General features: G+C 39.3%; 2 protein-coding genes across 3 annotated transcripts in view; one reads left to right on the top strand and one right to left on the bottom strand.

The window, feature by feature from the left end:
* LOC109038362 (uncharacterized) overlaps positions 1 to 19,693 on the top strand; it is a 378,939-nt gene that overhangs the window by 79,071 nt on the left and 280,175 nt on the right. The window lies entirely within an intron of this gene.
* On the bottom strand, positions 3,170 to 18,839 carry LOC109038363 (uncharacterized). 2 transcript variants are annotated; one of them, XM_019053401.2, is made up of 3 exons: positions 18,619 to 18,839; positions 9,800 to 12,468; positions 3,170 to 3,991 (listed from the first exon to the last, which is right to left on the bottom strand). In XM_019053401.2, the coding sequence occupies exons 1-2, from the start codon at positions 18,673 to 18,675 to the stop codon at positions 12,094 to 12,096; spliced, it is 432 nt and encodes a 143-aa protein (XP_018908946.2). In that variant the 5' UTR covers positions 18,676 to 18,839; the 3' UTR covers positions 3,170 to 3,991; positions 9,800 to 12,093. The 2 variants fall into 2 exon arrangements, with proteins under 2 accessions (XP_018908946.2, XP_072159512.1); XM_072303411.1 differs by lacking the exon at positions 9,800 to 12,468 and having other exon boundaries at positions 18,619 to 18,831.

Here is a 19,693-nt window from a genome sequence, read left to right as displayed (position 1 = left end):
AAATCTCACGTTGGAGAAACGTTTACAGTTACGTTATCAGAGGTTGTACCGTGTTAAAGTTTCCGCGCCCTCCTTGTTTACCCTTACGGCAGTGGCGTTGGTGCGCTTTGAGATATATCGATTGATCTGTCATTTAAACCTATAGAAAAGGATCGATAAACAGGGTGTTCGCAACGAATATCTGAATAATCGATTCTTTACCAAGGCTTCAAACGGAAAAATATTGATAACCGATTATTGACGCCTCGCCACTGCCTTGCGGGTCTAATGAGAAGGATCTCTAAGTAGGAAAATGCCGAAAAAGTATGCCCTCTAGGCATTTACTCCTTCCTTTTGACCCCAGTCAAAACATCAAAGTGAAAAAAGCTGATTTTACACCTTGTCCTTGGAGCCAAAAAGAGCGGGTAGGCAGAGGGGGGGGGGGCTCCCTTAGTAATAGGGGTGATTAATAAATCCGGGTTCGAAACGGGTATCGGGCGCGCGAAGGTTGCGACTGGCGTCGATGGCGGCGTCACGTCGAACAGGGAACAAAGTGCATTTTTACTTATTGTTAGCCAACCTCATGTCCGAGAGCGCGTCATTCAACCACCACACAGCAGGAGTAGCCATCGCTAAGGCAGTATACGATGTGTGCGCGTCAAAAAAAAAAAAAAAAAAAAATTCGGAAAATAAAATCGAAAAAAAAAATAAAAAAAAATGAAAATAATTCGAATATTTGAAAGAAGACTATGTCCGAATAGTTGCATCAAAAACAACTAATTTTTTTCCAGTATGCTACTTGCTGTGTTCCTATCGAACTCAGTCGATATGCAGAATGGGGAAAAACATGAAACGCTGCACAGTCGATCGAGTCAATCAGAGAGGTCGGACAAGCAGTTTTTGACTAAAACTGAAAATTCTGATGTTTATTTCGTCACATTCTAAACTTTAAGGGGTGCTTCTGGGAGGAAATTTGACGAGAAAACCAATGAAACCACTTTAGAACCTCAAAGTTAGTATAAACGGAGTTATTAGCGTTTAAAGTTTCCAAATTTTGTCCGACCTCTCCTATTGACTCGATCCACTGTGCACCGTGAAACGTAAAACGCTACCGCAATAAATGCAGTATTGGCGAGGGTGATGGTGCATAGGTGCGTGTGAGGGTGTAAAAGGAGAGGGGGTATGTACATAGCATTCAAAATGTTTTTAATAAATGTCGTTCAAATGAGAGTTCACCAAAGACAAGGGCCATTCAAACGCGTGCATCGCAAATATTATTTGTCAATTCGGTCGCGCAACGAACTTGAAATAAAGTAAATACGAGAGCTGAGTGCAAAAACTGCATCAACAATTTTCGATGAGTTCAGGAAGAGCACACACACAAACTTCATGCGACGCAAACGAATGGGGAGAGTACTTGTCAAAGGTGAGAAATTGAGTGTAAAAATGCCAAGAATAAATAATAAAAAGTATGAAAAAAACAATTGTCAATTTGTCGGACAGTGTCTATGGTGACTCGAATGCAGAAATTACAGGGTGTCCCAACGGTCCCTCGCGGTTAAACAAACATACTGCAGACCGGATTCATTGGGTCCAAATGTGCCTTTAATTTTTTATATGTAAAACTTTTTGTTTAAAAATGTGCTTGTCTAGTCTGGATCATGTCTTCTTTTCCTCTCCATAATTTTTCGAGGAAAATACTTTTTTTTTTTTTTTTTTTTTTTTTTTTTTTTTTAATATGTACATAATATCTCTCATAGAATATCGTCAAACATACGTGTTGAAAATTTTAGCGGCTCTGGTGCTTGCACTAGAGCTGCTATTCCGGACGGTCCCAGCTGGGGAGTATCAATGCAGCATGTTACATTGTAGAGACCGCGCGTTGGTTGATGGGAATCGGCGCCATTTTCGGCTATGTTCCTTGTCATGACTTTATTTTATTGCATACTGTTTTATTGTTAGTCAATGCTATGTTGTGTATTGTATTTTTGGAATCATGGTGATACAGTCAACAATTCAAAACTTGTTTGTGCTTTTATCTCGTGATGGAAAAAATGTACTTTACGTTCAAAATTTGAAAATTTGAATTTTAAAGTTTTCGCGGTTAAGGAAGCTTTAACCACTGGGTTGGAGCTTCCTAGTCATTTACTCGATATCAGCTGATAGCAAACAAAGGTTACCAGGGAAACCGTAAACGTCTAACAACTATCGTGGCCATTGGGGCGATTATTGAAATGATATCGACTGTATGTCGCCGCTTACGACAGGACATAGCCCTATCTTAACTGTGTAATATATCGCAATTCGATATTGTTTTGATTTTTAAAAGGAGCAATTCATTCATACAGTTCCGATTAGTTTTGGCGAACGGGCCCTTAACCTACGGCACTCGGCTCATGGGAATTTTTTAACTTGTCCTGGACGGACTCGTCTGTAGCGCCTCGTTCTTCGTTGTGTGTGTGATTTCGTGAAGAAGTTTCTATGGCAATTTGCTTTTATTTGTAAAAAAATGAATCGACAGTTGTCGGATTGTACATCAATGACAAAATGTGTCTAGGCCCTCATTCTTGACTACAACTACTGCCCCCAGAGCCGCTCTCCGACGCCATTGCGTTGGAGCTTCCTGCTTGTTTTCAAAATGTATCCACGTGCCTCCCTAGAATGTCCGTTCTTTGGCAGGATGTTGGCTAAATGAATTCAAAATATTTTCAGGTTCCCCTGTTCTTTATTTGTCAAAATAATTTAAGGATAATTTTACAAATATTTTGGAAATACTGAAGCAGAGATATTTTGCTATTATCGGTAATTATTGGAAATATATCAAGTGTCATGTGAGTGGCTTTTGTTCGTGGATTCGATCTGCAAGACTGACCTCAGTGTGTGAAGGCACCGTGGTCAGTGTCACTACTACACGTTTTTATGTTCCAAAAACAACAAAACTACTCTACCTTGGTATGAAAAAAACGCAACATGAACCGTTGCCAAAGTTTATCTGATGAAACTTACATTTTCTGGCAAACTTGTTGACTTTCCTCTTTCAATTTTCGGAGAATGGGCCTCTAGATGAGGTGTGAATTAAAGCACTCCACAGCATGTTTTTTTTTGTTTTTGTTTTTGTTTTTTTTTTTTTCAAAATTTCACGAGGAATATGAATCACACTACGGGAAAACAGACGAATAAACTCGTAAACAAGGTTCAAAACTCTATAATTAGCATTGGTTAAACAGCAAAAAAAACAAATGCGAGTCATTTATGTAATTTAACATTCATTGTATACGCACATAAGATACACACACAATAAGCATAACGATTGCATTGCCAGATAAAAAAAAAAAACGATTTTTTTTTTGTTTTTCTAAGACGAGAAAGTTATTTTGAGATTTCATATTATGATTGTATTTCTCAGTCACGATAAAAAACATTTCTCGGGGCGAATTCAAAGAAGGATCCTACCTAAGCCGAGCTTTTTTTTCAGTGTAACTCTCGCTATCAACCGCACAACGATTCAAAAATATATATTTTTCAACTGAAAATCTATTCATTTCCTCCCGAAATTTCGTGTGTCTGTGGTGAAATTTCATCTTGATGTTCGGACAAAAAAGGTCTATCCCTGATAAGGAGCCCGTTTGCTGCGCGGTGAGGAGGCATATCTTTCGCTTTGTCCGGATTCAAAAGCACCCCGTTACTGTAACGGCCCTTGGGCTTCTTCCGGAAAATCGCTGTTGAGCTTGGAGCCCCATCCACTGTTTTGGCTCTTTACGTAGCCTTGGGTTTTTTTCTGATCGCCGGAGGTTTTTTTATGAGGGGACAGAAAACCGAAGCAGCCAGGATTTTTATGCGACTCCGCTTGAGAACCCTGTTTTGAGGTTCGAGACACCGGGCTTGAGGTGTGAGACGACGGGTTTGAAGTTGGAGACACTGGGCTTGAGATTTTAGCCAACGGCCATCCGGGCGATGAGCTCGTCGCTTCGTGTGGGGGTCCCGTTTTTACGGTACCATCCCCCGTGAGGATCTTTAAAAAGAAAAGGAGAACGCACGATGCATTAATACGGAAAAGTGGATTGCTGATTTAACAATTAAATTGTTAAAAATGTGTTTCAAATGTACATTTTACAATAGTGAGAAGCTAATATTACAATGCTAATTTAACCGCAGGGGTGGTTTAATACGCACTTTTTTATTGTAAAAGCCTATTTGGAACATGCCGGACACTTTTTTTAACTAAAAAATTGTTAAATCAGCATTATCATAGATCTTCAGATTTTGCGCAATGCATTCTGGGCACGATCGATATATTTCAAATTCTGACCTCTCGATGGATTATTTCAGAAAAATTGAAATTTCAGTCTGGAGATAAACCACTGACGAATGCCCGTGTCAAAAAGCATCCTTAAAAGTTATTTGAAGATCAAAATACTGTTTCTAACTAACCATCCGTACTCTGTATTATTGATGCATTGAATACGGTTGCAAAATGGAAACAATGCTTTTGACCTCATTTCAAGAGTTTGGAAGATGATTTTCGGCCCGGGCATCCTTAATGATTTATCTACAGACTGAAATTTCAGTTTGCTATTTTTTTCAATTAATTGGAAACAGCACTTCTACCCGTTTTCAGACTATGTTAGGAAGATACTTTTTGGCACGAAAATTCCCCGGTGATCTATATGAATAGAAAAAATACTGATTATTTTTCCAAAATAATCAACCAAAATTGTAAAAATTGGAAATATTTTTAAATCGATCTTACCAAGAGTGCACTAAGCTAAAGCTGAAGATATATTTTAAACGAAAGAATTCTGAGAGCTGTATTCATACACAGTAAAAGTATGGGTTTTTAGTTCCTTTGAGAACTTGATTGAGTTACTAATTTTCGGCCCAAGAAATCAAAGGGACTTGGTTGATCAACCAAATTTTTTGTTAAATCGTATATTACTGATGCATCTGGGAATGAAGATAATTGTCTGCTGAACGAATATACTCCTGTTTACCACGATGTCACTCAGAGAGATTCGCGGATCCAGCAAACTGGCAACATCGTTTTTCTCCATTTAAACCTATGGATATGTATCGATTCTTGGAGGGGCACTTGGCCCCTCCAAGAATCGATTATTTAACATAGGTTTAAATGGAGGGGATCCGTTGTTGCCAAATTGCTGGATCCGCCCCTGCTCAGAGATTGGGACTTGCAAGCGGCCAGCGCATTGAAATATCACCATGATATCACTGAAAAAAAAAAAAAAAAGATCTTAAATTTGCCTCCGAGAAGTATTTGTTCTTACAACAAGAACTTCGTTGCTCAAAATAAATTACCTGTCTTGCTTAACCTAAGCATTATTTTCCTTAAATCAATACAAATAAAATTCTCGGCGGCAAAGTCAAGAATCATCATGTTTGAGCACACATTTTTTTTTTCAGTGATATCCTGTAGTGAGTAGCAGTAAGAGTAAATTGTTACCTTTCGGTACACTAAATTTTAATTTATTTAACTTCATGGATAGTATGCCAGACAGGGGTTTCAAGAATTTTGCCTCGGAAAGTAGTTGGGTGTATCTTATCTTCATGAACTTGCTTTCGTATGCACGCTCCAGTCTGGCTGTGCGGCTGCTGGCGGGAAATTCCATGCAATGTTCCCAGAACAAATCGCGTGTGCCTCAGATATTGTTTGTAAAAAAGGAAGAAAAAATAGAATGGAGAATAGGGCGTGCAAGTTCAGCACCAGCTTTTGATTGACCCGCGATTGGGACGGATGCGATACAAGCAGCTGTGTTCTATCACGTGAAAGTCGATATGGATCACGGTATGGCTCTATCCAATTAATCATACCCATTGAAAAAATGAAGAGGCTTTGTCATCAAATGTTTTTAAAGTCGAAAAGAGGTTGTTCCAAAACGCCGATTTTGGCCCCCCCTTGGATTTGGCCCAAACTTTGCTCAGATGTTGTACTAAGTGTCCCCGATGCTTGGGCAAAATTTCAGCCCCCTCGGATAATTAGGGGGGAGGGGGCAGGGGGGCAAAGTTGCAATTTTTTTAAAACTTTAAAAATCGATATCTCGCGAACGGTTTGAGTGTAAGTGTTGCGGTTTGCGCTAAAAAACGTCAAAAAATATTCTCTACAAGAATATTAATGCTGTTTGCAAGGTTGCGTAATTTATCGCGGTCATAAATCGATTTTTTCGATTTTGAAGGTTCGACTTTTTTTTCGTTTTTCGTCTCTCCTCTCTTTGGAATCGTTGCTACGTGAATAAAAACCTGTTGAGGTGATTCTCCATGAAATTCTGCATCTACCACACTTTGTTTGATCTTGGGGAAACGATTCGTTCGTGAGTTATAGCGATTTTTCTGCGCGTTATCGGTTACGCGCGGGCGGCTTATCGGCGGCGCTCCATCCCGCGCGGGCAAGGCAGAGGTTGTTTCACCGCTAGGGCCTTATATTCATGCTGTAGGCTGTAATTAACGATATTTTCTCCTCCCCCCACCCTTCCCCTGCAATAAATATTTGTTTAATACTTCGTTATACAGGGTATCCCAGACCACCCGTAACAGGTCTTTTTCTCGGTTGGTTTAGGTAGTACGAAGTGGGGGGCCGCGGGATAGAATAGGGAATTGACCCCAAGGAATCCGAATTTCATGGTCCCGAAACCCCCCTAGCCACCCTCGGGGGGTAAAAGGGGGAGGCACAATGTCTCCCGACTTTGGGGATCGTGACCCCCGCTTTACCTCCCAAGGGGGGCATGGGGGGTTTCGGGACCATGAAATTCGGATTCCTTGGGGTCAATTCCCTATTCAATCCCGCGGCCCCCCACTTCGTACTACCTAAACCAACCGAGAAAAAGACCTGTTACGGGTGGTCTGGGATACCCTGTATAACGAAGTATTAAACAAATATTTATTGCAGGGGAAGGGTGGGGGGAGGAGAAAATATCGTTAATTACAGCCTACAGCATGAATATAAGGCCCTAGCGGTGAAACAACCTCTGCCTTGCCCGCGCGGGATGGAGCGCCGCCGATAAGCCGCCCGCGCGTAACCGATAACGCGCAGAAAAATCGCTATAACTCACGAACGAATCGTTTCCCCAAGATCAAACAAAGTGTGGTAGATGCAGAATTTCATGGAGAATCACCTCAACAGGTTTTTATTCACGTAGCAACGATTCCAAAGAGAGGAGAGACGAAAAACGAAAAAAAGTCGAACCTTCAAAATCGAAAAAATCGATTTATGACCGCGATAAATTACGCAACCTTGCAAACAGCATTAATATTCTTGTAGAGAATATTTTTTGACGTTTTTTAGCGCAAACCGCAACACTTACACTCAAACCGTTCGCGAGATATCGATTTTTAAAGTTTTAAAAAAATTGCAACTTTGCCCCCCTGCCCCCTCCCCCCTAATTATCCGAGGGGGCTGAAATTTTGCCCAAGCATCGGGGACACTTAGTACAACATCTGAGCAAAGTTTGGGCCAAATCCAAGGGGGGGCCAAAATCGGCGTTTTTGGAACAACCTCTTTGTGAACATACATCACTCAAAACAAGGTGATTTTATCAATTCACCGAAAAAAAAGGATGCTGATTTAACATTTTAGAAGTGAAAAAGTGTGCGACAACTCACAAAACGTTGAATTAACCGTTACAGCAGTTACTTCGGCAATTTTAAGATATAAAACTAATTGTTGTGGCGGTTAATTCAGCGTTTTGTGAGTTGTCGCACACAAACATCCTTTTTTTTCGGTGTTAAATAATCGCTGAAGATGTTCCGAAAAACTGAATAAAATCCTAGTTTTTCTCAATCCCAGTACTCGTTACATTTTGGCTAGAAACTTTTTTTGCACGAGCTTTCTCAGGTTATTTGAGTTTTATAGGATATCAGGATTTGAGCATAAAGTGTCGGGTATACATGATAGACGCAATTTTTTGCCGTGTTCTAATAATCGCATTGTAACCACTTGTGACACCAATCCGCCTTCTTTTTTTCGCGTACTCTTCCCTTTGGTGAAAATTCCTGATGAAACTAAGATTTTTAAAGGCTTTTTGAAGCCAATTGGAATCACTCTCCTCAAATTGAAATTTTGTAAAATTTTAGACGTGACCTACAATTTGTTCGAGTTCATAGCGATCTGAGAACTTCACATTTGTTTGAAAATGACCAGACTTGCCTTCTATGTGATTTTCAAGAAATTGTTCTTGAATTGTAGTTGAAATAAAAACGAAACCATATTGAAACATACCCTTTAACAAATAAAATTATGGCCACTGTAAAAGACACCGAGGGTGTTGCGCTCGTATACAATTCGGGGTGCATCCCTCATGACATTGAAAAAAAATGCAAAACAAGCAGTTCCAACGCCCAAGCGTTGAAGGGCGCTTCTTTGACAAAGCATATTACTACCAACTTATGTACCCGAAGGCTGACGAAGCTGGAATTAGAAGTGGGAATCTTTAACAGCAAAACCCTTCATAACTACAGATCGACCGCGAAGATCTGAAACTTACCGCAAGCACTTTGTGACGATTATAAGTTGGTGGTATATGGAAACATAAAGGATCCACTGTAAATCAGACGACGGGAAAGAGCGGCGGAACCTCTAAAGCTGGTGCGTCAACGCGATCTAGCGGACAGCGGCGTCGCGACGCCGCGAGGTAAGGCGCGCAGGTCGCGGGGGAGCGGGGCCGCGTGAAGAGGAGTTCAGCCATGGGGAGGGGAAGCGCGGGTCGCGGGGAAGAGAGGGACCGGCCGGCCGCGTGACACGGCATGGATGAAAATATAGGCAGCGCTAATGTCTCCGCTAACTGGAGTTGGGGGTCCTTATTCATTCTCATGGTCCATGACATAACCTTAAACCTTCCGCTCAATGCCGCAAACAGCTGACGTGTCGATGCTGCGCCAATAAAATGAACCAATCACAAAGTAGCACAGTAATACGTCACTAAAATGAAGAGATCACGTGACTGTTCGTAATATTTTCAAATCGATCTGAAAGTACTGCCTCGGATATAAGTATTTAAAGCATAAGGAGGCCCTAAAATACTTTAACCAGGTAATACGTCCGTGCGAGATTGTTATGCTTAAAAGCAAAACATTTCACGAAAACTTTTACGAATACCAGATGCAGAAAAAAATCAAATTTTCCCGGGTGTACCAGAATGGCGTCATTACCCATAAGGCAAAAGGGCATGTAGTATAGTACATGTTACATCGGGGGAGTCGAACGGTTGGAAAGGGCGCATCTGGTACCCAGAAGCGCCCAAAAAATTATCTCTACTCGTAGGACGGGCCTGATGTTACCAAAATCAGGCCTTTGGTATGATAAGCAGAACTTTGAACTTCTATGTGGTTCTTGGAGGACTTCTCATCAGGGTTATAAAAAGGCGATTTTACCATCTTTTCAAGTAGAGACTTCCCTAAAAACTCTGCTAGAAAGCAACAAAAATATCTTAATCGGAGTATGCCTCCCTCCCTCTTGAAGCCCTCCCTCCCCCATTTTATGTACGATCCGAGGAAACGATTTTATGGATCGTATTCTATACATCCAACAGATGAGATTGTATCGAAATAGATTGGTTCAGCATGTAAACATAGCCTCAAAAGCTAATTATGAAATCTGAGGGAACGAGTTTTTTGTGATAGATTGTTTATTTTTATAAGTGCAATATGGCAATAAAAAGTGAAATTGTTGGGAATTTTCTCATTTTCAGCTTTTCCAACTTAAATCCTAAAATCTTGGTTGAGGTTATGTTCTATTGTTTTGAGCCAAACGATACATCGAACCAGTATCGAATGCAATCTATTGGGGTTGCATACATATTTAATGGATACTCACCGTACAAAAGAGGACCCCAAGCACTAAAACAGAAGGTGGAACACCACTCGTGGCCATTGCGGGAGCAACTCACTCGTTGGACTGGAGCTCAATCGCGAAAATTCGTCAAAAAAGAGGAATTCTGCCGAGGAATCGAACGAGTACTAACGTCATGAGTCCCGTTGACATGCGATGATTAACGCGGGACATTTTTTACCACTTATACGTGAGAAAAGAGCCGACGGACCACTGAAGGTCAAAAAAGTTTGAAAAAAGTTGAAAAGGTTGAAAATTGAAGTTTTTTTTTCTTTAAAAAAAAAAGAAAACTTAGTTCGTCATGCATTGTATCAAGATTTTCTGTAAAATATAAGAAAACCGTCTCACAAAAAAATTCAGATTTTGCGAAATCGGACGTCCCATAAATCCGCCAAACATAAGCAGAAAAAATGCAATACATCTTAATGGGCTACTACGACAAGGTATGCGTTGATAGTTGATGATTTGGTGCTTTATCGAAGCATTTAGAAATAGATGTTTTGAAAATCTTTGAAAAGATACAAAATTTCTTTCGAACAGATTTTGTTGAATTCTACGAGAGATTAGTTAGAATTGGATCGCATTTAGCAAAAAGGAATCAACACGATTACAGTGATGTAAAAATGTTGCCTCTTCATGATTATCAAAAAAAAATCTTCCAGAATAGCGAATATTTTTTGCTTCCCACCAAAATATTAAAGGTTTTAATAGAAAATTATTGTGTAAATTTCAATCCAGTTCATTTATATTGAGTATTTTGAAAAGAAAAGAAGAAGTTGCACGATGTTGAAAACACTGTAATCGCGCGCTGGTTCCTTTTTGCTTAAAGTCATCTAATTGTCCTTTTTATGTTAGTATGTGATTTCTTTAAAACTCCCTTTATAACCATGAAAACCGTAAAGAGGCTCCTACAGAACGGAGCTGTATAAGGAACGACTATGTTCAAGGCCCTCAGTGCATGAGGGCAAAGGAGTGTATCACGGAAAAAATATGATTATTTCAACTATATTTCTGGCTGATTTTGCCGCTGGCCAGAAGTGTGAAGGCACCAGCCAGAGGTTTGGTTGATCCAACGATGGTTGAGGCACGCTGCTTCACCTAGAATCGATCGTTTCACATGCAATTAAATCGAGGAACAGTGTTGCCAAATTTCAAGATTATTCAACACTGGGTTGATCCAATCACATTTTTGACCGACTCGAAACCGTACCTCTGGCTGGCGCCAAACTTTTTTTTTTTTGAGAAATGAAAGTTGAGTTAAAAAAGCGATAACAAAACAGGCTTCTTGAACTAAAAAAAAAAAAACCAAATTTTGTCGACAAGAAACGCCGCACAATGGATCGAGTCAATTACAGAGGTTGGACATAAACTTTTTGACCAAAACTGCAAATTTTGATGTTTATTTCTTCACATTTTAAATTTCAAGGGGTGTTCATAGCAAAAATTTTACGAGGAAGCCAATGAAACCACCGTTACAACCTCAAAATTTTGTATGGACTGAGTTATGAGCTTTTAAAGTTTCCAAATGTTGTCCGACCTCTCCTATTGACTCGCTCCAATGTGCACCGCTTTAAGTCAAAATAATATCTCAATAATTTTTTTTTTCCAGTGACTTTGCCATTCCACCGTGCTGAGGAAAAACGCCGTACGAACCTTCAGGCGTTACCACATTTCCTTTGATAAAACGCGAGTTTTTGGTAAATTTATGAATATTTCCCTCCCAATTTTTCAGATAATTTAGTTCGCCATTTCACCTTCAGTCCCTGAAAATTTTCAAGGAGAAATATTCGTGTCTTCCCTCAAGAATAAACATTTTATTGAAGTAAATCTGACAACTCTCGGCGTTTTTCCTTAGCGTCGCAGCATTAGTGCCATTTAGAGTCCCGAGAGTCAAGACAATTTGAATCCATTTCTGATTGGTTCCCGTATTTTAGGCCTCCACAGTGTCACAAAGGGAATAAAGATTACATTTTCACCTATTGCAAAGATTATAATCTGGAATGGACCAGGGAATTACGGGTTCGGCAAGGAACAAACGGAATGAGAGGAGGAACGGAGAAAGGCATTTGAGAATGGGCCGATCAAAGTTTACGAAAAATGTTCAATTTCTGTAATCTTTATTCCCGTTTGTGACATCCATGAGCCGAATTGTCTTGACTCTCAGTATAAAGGGACTCTAGTGCCATTAAGAAATGATTTGCGAGATTATGATCCGACTGAAAATTTATTTACGTCCCGGAAAACGAGGGAAAGATGAAAATTGGATCGGACGGGGACGTTCAGTCTTTGAGGAGGCCAGTGTAGGGGTCTCGATGAGAGGGCATGCTCCTCGGCGAAGATGGGTTCAAAATATCGCCGCCACTGTACGAGCTCTCAAACTTCTTCTTGGAGTTACTGAAGCTGAGTCTTCGGCCGTTCTTTTTGCTCTTGCCGTTCGAGCCATTCCTGTTGTGACTCGAGGAGCCATTCCCGTTGTGGCTTGTCGACTCGTTCGGGTTCTTTTTCTGGACGAGGAGACCCGCGAAACAGCTGACAGGGGATTTCCGTTCTTCGTCCGTCGAGACGCCGACGTTGGACCATCCTCGGGATGAGCTCGATGACGGCCTGTCCGCCTGTCCGTTCTTCCCGCCGGGAGCCACGACCCCCGAGAGAATCTTTCAAGGAAAACGAAAAAAAACAAGAAACATTTAAGGAGAAAGTTCATCCCCTGGTAAAACGGTCCTATAGGAACCCATCAGATCCCTATGGGGACCCATCAGGTGCCTATGGGCGCCCATTGGGATTCACACAATCCCAATGGGGGCCAATAGGGGGTTCATGGTCAGGGTGTCTGAAAGTCCGGAAATGGCATTGATTTTTTAAGGACGGTCCAGAAGTACTGAAAAATGCAGGAATTCCGCAAGAAGGTCCGGATTTGTTTATTTTTTCGTTATTTTTGTCGCAATTTGAGCGAGAAATTATTTTTGAAATGTTTAAATTTCGTTGATTGGAGCTACTGAAAAAGTACTGAATTTTTCTGTCGGAGAGGTGCTGAATTTTTGGGAATGCACTGGAAAAGTACTGTAAAGGTACTGATTTTTGGCCAAACTTTTCTCGTAGACACCCTGACGCGGTCCTATAGGAACTCATTTCGATTCTAATAGGGACCCATCAGGTTCCTATGGGCGCCCATCAGGTTCCTATGGGCGCCCAATGGGATACACGAAATCCCAATGGGGACCAACAGTTGGTTCATGGCATCCGATAGGAATCTGTATGAGGACGCAATGGGATCCATGGAATTCTGATGGGGACCCAATAGGGTCAGTGGATTCCCTATGGATACCTCCTGAAATTTCCGGTTAAAAAATAACTCTTCAGGTAAATCAATCATGAAGGCAGTGAAAAACAAGCAGTGAACTCCAACACAATGTGTTGATAAGGCGCGTCATTAACTCGCACATATCAACCCCTTTAGTTTTCATTTACAGAGATTTCAAAATAGGCAAACAGCATAAAAAGAGAATTCACGATCCAACACTGCGAGGTCAAAGACGCACCTTGACGAGACCGTGTATTGTGAAAGTAGAAAGCTATTCGATCGAATTTAAGTTTTTTGATCTGCCTCAAGCAAAATCTTATCAGATTCTTGAAGAAAAGTGCTACGGAATAATTTAAGCGAAGAAAGGAAAAATTCTGTCGAACTCCTAGAAGATAAAGTCGATTTAAAGGTATTTTGGGGCTAAAATACCCAAATCACCGGTAGTAAAAATCCCGTTATATTATTGAAAAGAAATTGACTCGATATAAATGCAATTGCATTAAATACGTCTTGATTTTGTTATTTTAAACGTCTTTCCATGCAAAGAAGTTCAACCATGTCGTTGCTTTATTCATTCATGAATTGAAAGTAAGCAATCTACATCCCGAAAATCTACTGATTTGCCGTAAAAAATTGCAGAAACTTGATATACCAGGTCGATGCACCCACTCGTTGAATTTACCAACCAATTTTGTGAGTGCAAATGTGTAAGAATCAATATGCTATAGTCATTTTGGGTGCATTTATTTTTCATGAAACAATAATAATTTCAATCCCGAAAAACCATCAATTTTCCGTATAAAATCGAAAAAATCAAAATATGTCAACTCCCCGACGTGAAAATTAGATTCTACGTATGTAAAATGTAAATACTTATGTATCGATATGCTGAACAGAACTATGTGTGGACAGTCAGAAGCCCGCGGCAACATTAATTCAACAGAAAAACTGTAAAAATTAGATAGGATTTTAGCCGCTTTGCCCGCCTCTCCTCGCTACTTACAACAAACCGTTCTTATACTCATCTCAAAATTTTTCTCAGAGCTTTGGGTTATTATCAGCTTCCATTTAAACTCCGGTTCGATGGCCGAATCGGCTGCCAAAAAAGCAAGCCACTGTTGAGGGGTTCTATGAGAAATTCGTGATATTATCGGCTCTCAGGAAATCACCCCATGGCTAAAATTGGTGGTATAAATGTTTAAGTGCTTAAAATAATCGTATTCAAGAAACTAAGGAATTAAACTATGGAGTCAATTTCTTTTTAATAATATAACGAATTTACTACCGGTGATTTAGCTATTATAGCCCCAGAATACTTTTAAAGCGCCTTTGCGTTCCAGAATCTCGACGGAATTTTTTTTTTTTTTTTTTTTTTGCTTAAACGATTCAAGAAACATTGTAGTTAAAAATATAAAGATTTTTCGATTTGGACGTATGAAAAATGTTTAACTCGTTCAGGCACACCGTGTATTGTATGGAGTACTGCTGTTATTCGACCGTTGTCTTCAGGTCAAAATTCTTACAAAGAAGCCCCTTGCAAGAGGCAAATTTTTTGTAATTTCTCCCAGTTTTTTCAGCGTTAGGTATATAAATGAATTGTTTGTCAAATTTTGAGGTCAATTATATTTAATTGTAATTTATACTTTCTTTTTTTCCCCTTCATTTTATTTTTCGTATCGAGGAGTCGAGGTTTTGTTGATTTCTTCGGATTTCGATTACTGTAACTTCTCTTCTATTCGGCCGATTTTTATGAATGAGGTCTCTTTTTATTTGTGTTTTAACGGAGAGTAAGGAAAAAATTGCTAAATACATGCGAAACAATTTTTTTTGAAAATTGGATGAATCCTAGCGTGACGGTGAAATGGTTAATGAAGCGTGAGTAATTGGGGTACGGGTATCGGCCGCGTTGGGACCCAAGGCCCATTGTTCTTCGTGACGCCGACGCAGTGATCAGGAGCGTGGGGACGAGAGGGCTTAGTGGACTCCTGTATGAGCCACGTTTAGCAAATGGTCTAATGAGTCTCGAGGCTCATCACAGATTGCACTTACCACTATCCTGGTGGCCCCGGCTATCAGAGCAAGGAGTACCAACTTTTGAAAAGGATAACAGTGTTGTGGAGATATGTCAAAGCAACGTTGTGAACAAAACGGAGTGAGTGAAATTCTCATTCAAGGAGTGCCGAACTGGTCAGCCATCCTCGAATCAGTTCGCTTGCTTCCGCTTATATATGCATATTTTAAATCAGCGCGCCCCATTCTAAGGTTTTTTTAAAAAAAACCAAGAAACGTAGACTCTTGGTATTCATTACACATAAACTAGCGAGCCCCAGAATGAGAAACAAATTTTAATCATTATTATTGACGGATTAGTAAACTTTTTACACGCTTTGGAAAATCTCAGAAGTTCGCGGTAGTCACTTTTCGGTAAGGAACTAGGGGACTCGGTTATTGTATCGAGGGGGGGGGTCGAAACGATCGCAAAGGCGGTATACTACGTATAACGCGCCAAAATGTTACATTTGGACCGCGTTTGGCAGAAAGGAACCAAGCAACATTAGTTATTGCTTTTATGTGGGCACTTTAATTTTTTACATGAAAACGGTTGTGCGGAGTTTTGTGCAAATTTCAGTGAATTTTCTGCACAGTACAAAGCAAATTCCTTAAATTTTTCAAAGGACTTTGTACGATTCCCTTTGAAAAATTTAAGGAATTTGCTTTGTACTGTGTAGAAAATTCACTGAAATTTGCACAAAACTCCGCACAACCGTTTTCATGTAAAAAGTTAAAGTGCCCAATTCAATTTGGCATTAGCTGATGTGGCTTGGTTCCTTTCTGCTTATCGCGGTCCATTTAGCATCAAATTCGACGTTCCTGTAGGTCTCTCAAATTTTTAGGACGTTACAATTCCACACGCATGCAGAGAAACTCTCAAGGAGGTAATAATACGTCAAGTGTAGGGGTCGATGGACCTATTTACCCCTACAGTCAACGTATTTTCGTCTACTAATTTATTTTTTCTTCTTCGTTCGGAGTTTGAATTCTGGGCATTTAAAATGATGTTGCAAAACATCAAACATGACAATAAATGTTACAAACGAGGTCTTATTTGACGTTTTTATATCGTTCTCATGTGCCAAAAAACCGAAATTACGTAAAGTAATCATTCGGTTACTTATAGTACTGCACGTTAATTAAGAACCAAAAGTTCCTCATGAGGAAATTACATCATGAGCTGAAGTTTTATCTCATATAAAGCTGATTAGTTTTGTTAACACAAGTTGCACTAAATTTAAATTCGAGAAATTTAATCGATAGTTATGAGTCAGAAATTTCAAGAAATTATCCTTGGAAAGTACCTCAATGTATCTTCATGAACTTGCTTTCGCAGCGCTGCTTGATGGCTATAACGCGAATATTTATACAGCGTTCCCAGAATCGTGTATCGCGTGAGCCTTAGAAATTTCATGTAAAATAGACAGAAAAAAAGAGCACCAAGAAAAAGGCATGCATAGTCTAGTACCAGCTTTTGATTCTTGTGCGAATACTGGAGCTGGAATTTTAGTCCGCAATCGGTAAAAATGTGGGATGTGCAGCTGTGCTTTTATCACGTAAAGTTCAATACCGTTCACGATGGCTTCTTTTTTGTATTTTTACCCATCTAAAATGCAGAGGTACAGTTGTCGCATGTTTTCAAAGTCGGAAGTTGAATGAAGTATGCCTTTCAAAACAGGGTGTCATTCCAAAAAAAAAGATAAAGTTTTCCCGAAAAACTTAACAAAATACTGTTATACTTCGAATCAAAAACACGTTACATTTTGGCTAAAGAACTTGTCATATGCAAGCTTCATGTGTCGTTGGTATTTTATAGAATATTAGAATTTGAGCAACCAAGGGTGGTCAAATATCGCACAGTGTTTTTGTGAAGCTGGTTGAATTACATGCCCCACAAATTGTAAATCTATAAAGTTTAAGGTTTTAGTTATATTTTTTTTTGCGTTCAGAGTGAGCTGAGGACCGTTTTTTTTTAAAGGACTAAAATTGCTTCCTTTATCATCTGTATGAGGAAATTTTTGAATGTTTGAATGGGCATATGATAATTTTCCCTTTTTACAAAAATCATGTATTTTGGACATATTCAATTTCTTTTTGAGATGAAGGAAAAAAACTGAACCATTTTTAAAAAATACCTTTGGCACATGAAATTCTGGTAAAATACTAACGTTCACGAGCTTAAATAAAATTCAATATGTATCCGTCTGGAGATAGAGAGGAAAAATTGCGATACTGATTTTGAAAACGGGCCTGGTGATAATAAAAGCAGACCATTTTATGGTAAATTCGCAACTTCTGAGTGTTATTTTAGGGGCCTCCTATCAAGGTAAGAAATGTGGCGCTTTTATAATATTTTTTAGCAGATAATTTTTTGATAAAATCGGCGAAACATCCAAAAACTTTGAAGAAAAATCTCAACCGTAGTTTGCCCACTCCCCTCCCCCCGCCACACCAAAAAGAGAATCATAATTTCAAATTATTATTCTCCATAAATTCCTAGGAACCGATTTTGTTGTCAAAAAAAACCTCGTAAGTGAGGGAGATGATGTTAACCTGAAAAAGTCAGGTATTTCATGATAAAAAGTCAAAAAATTTCGTGAGTAGCGTATCGGCTACTCACATTTTTGAATCGTTATCGAATGACCTTTATCGATTTATAGCATTGTGAGGATAGGGAGTTATCGATCAAACTAATTCGATAATAATTCAACAATCGACCCGTTGATGCCATTTGCGAGAGCGCAAACATATTCGGGGAGCCTCTTCCACAAAACGAATCTTTAGAAGTGGAAATTTCGCTCCAAGATTACCAATTGTCAGCAAAAAAATAAAATGATTAAGATTTAAACAACGAACTACACCTCTAGAATGGCTGACCAGTGTTAGAGACCCGTAACGTTTTGAAGTTGATATAGGTTAGGTTTACTTGGGCTCACACAGCAGGCTGCCATCTAAACCTATGTAAAACACTGCCCACCTTTTGCCCCAATTTAGTGGAATAAAGTGATAGCAATAAAAATATGGCATATGCATAATAATCGCACCTCAAAAGGTTTTCTTTACTCAAAAAATAGGAACTTTGAAAGCAAACCTCAAAATAATTAAAGTTTACAAAGGTTGAAATTTTCACGCACGTAATCCTTATGTGCAAGACGCAGCAGAAATGGAGCTTGAGGTTAGCTATACTTGAGCTCCTACCCCCCTCCTGCCTTCAAAAACCGTCCCATGTGCGTTACGCAGGTTTGCTATCTGGCGGCCATTCTAGAGGTGAAGTTCGTTGGATTTAAAAAGAAGTTATGCTGGAAGGTCAGAGAATGTCAGAGAAAAGTCAGGTGTTCCGGAAATTTTGGAGTCATGGAAAAGCAAAAAAAGTCTGGAAAAAGTTAGTAATTGAAAAATTAAGAAATTCTAGAAATCTTGGACTGTCTATGTATAGTTAGAGAGTACTCACCATCAGAAATAGGACCCCAAACACTAAAAATGAAGATAGAACTCCGTTCGCGACCATCGTGAGATCATGTCAGACGCTGCACTAGGCACTAATATATACTCGCGAAAATTCGTCGAGAAAGGAGGAAATGTACCGAGGATTTCAACGAGCACCAACGTCACGTGTCTCCATGACGTGAAACGTCAGGCGTAGGCCATTTTATACCGCACTTTAACGTGAGAAGAGAGCCGACGCACAATTAAAATCAAAAATGAGGGAAAAGAAGCAACAACGGCAACAGTAATCACCGTTCGTCATGCATGCCTTTTATGAGCTTTTCGGTGAAACGTAATGAAACTGCTTCTCATAGAAATTTAGATTTCGCAAAAATGGATGCTTCTCACATTCGGAAAACATTGGCAAAAAAAAAGTGCAATCCATCACAAACGACTTACTGTTGTTACTATATTCCTGTTGTCAGGATATTACATTTTTACCTTTATAATTTTTTTCCAATAAGATCTATTCTATCCGCATTGTGACTTTATCTTTTGTCACTTTTTTCCCCTTTTATATTCAATTGGTAGATTCAATCTGACACACAGCCTTGCCTTAGGATGTGTCAAGTCTCCTTTTTTCTTCCTTTTTCTATTTTTGATATTCCAATTCACAATGTATTTATAATTTCGAATTGATTATTTTATTTGTTGATTTTCGTAGAGCAAAAAAGAGATGAAATCTAATCTGTACATCGAAACACTATGTTGTAAGTTATCTCTTTTAAATTTTACTCAAATAGAGATTCTCACGACAAAAGTTCAGTGATCAACTCCCAAAAGAACTATTCAAAAGCACACTCACCACAGATCAAATGAAACTCATACCATACAAGTGCCATCGCTTGTATTTTTGACTTTTCAGTACTGTCAATTACAAATGAACCGAGTTTATCAGAAGGAAACCAACCCATATTTTCGAAAAAATCGAGTTAAGAATGTTTTTGAGTTTCACTAGTCGTTTATTTTCTCCTGTCAAAATCTGAAAGTCGGAAATAAGAAATTGGCTTGTGAAAAGAGGAGTTAAAGTTTATTTTCTA

The sequence above is a fragment of the Bemisia tabaci genome, chromosome 8 (genome assembly GCF_918797505.1).
Source record: "Bemisia tabaci chromosome 8, PGI_BMITA_v3".
NCBI lineage: Eukaryota > Metazoa > Arthropoda > Insecta > Hemiptera > Aleyrodidae > Bemisia > Bemisia tabaci.
Note: the sequence above shows the minus strand (reverse complement) of the source record. Positions and strands in the feature narration are given on the sequence as shown.

Bases quoted from the DNA above. Each gene is read 5' to 3' on its own strand.
- LOC109038363 (XM_019053401.2), bottom strand. From the start codon at position 18,675: ATGGTCGCGAACGGAGTTCTATCTTCATTTTTAGTGTTTGGGGTCCTA. The intron at 12,469-18,618 runs GTGAGTACTCTC...TTTCCTTGAAAG, and splicing joins TTGGGGTCCTATTTCTGATG to ATTCTCTCGGGGGTCGTGGC.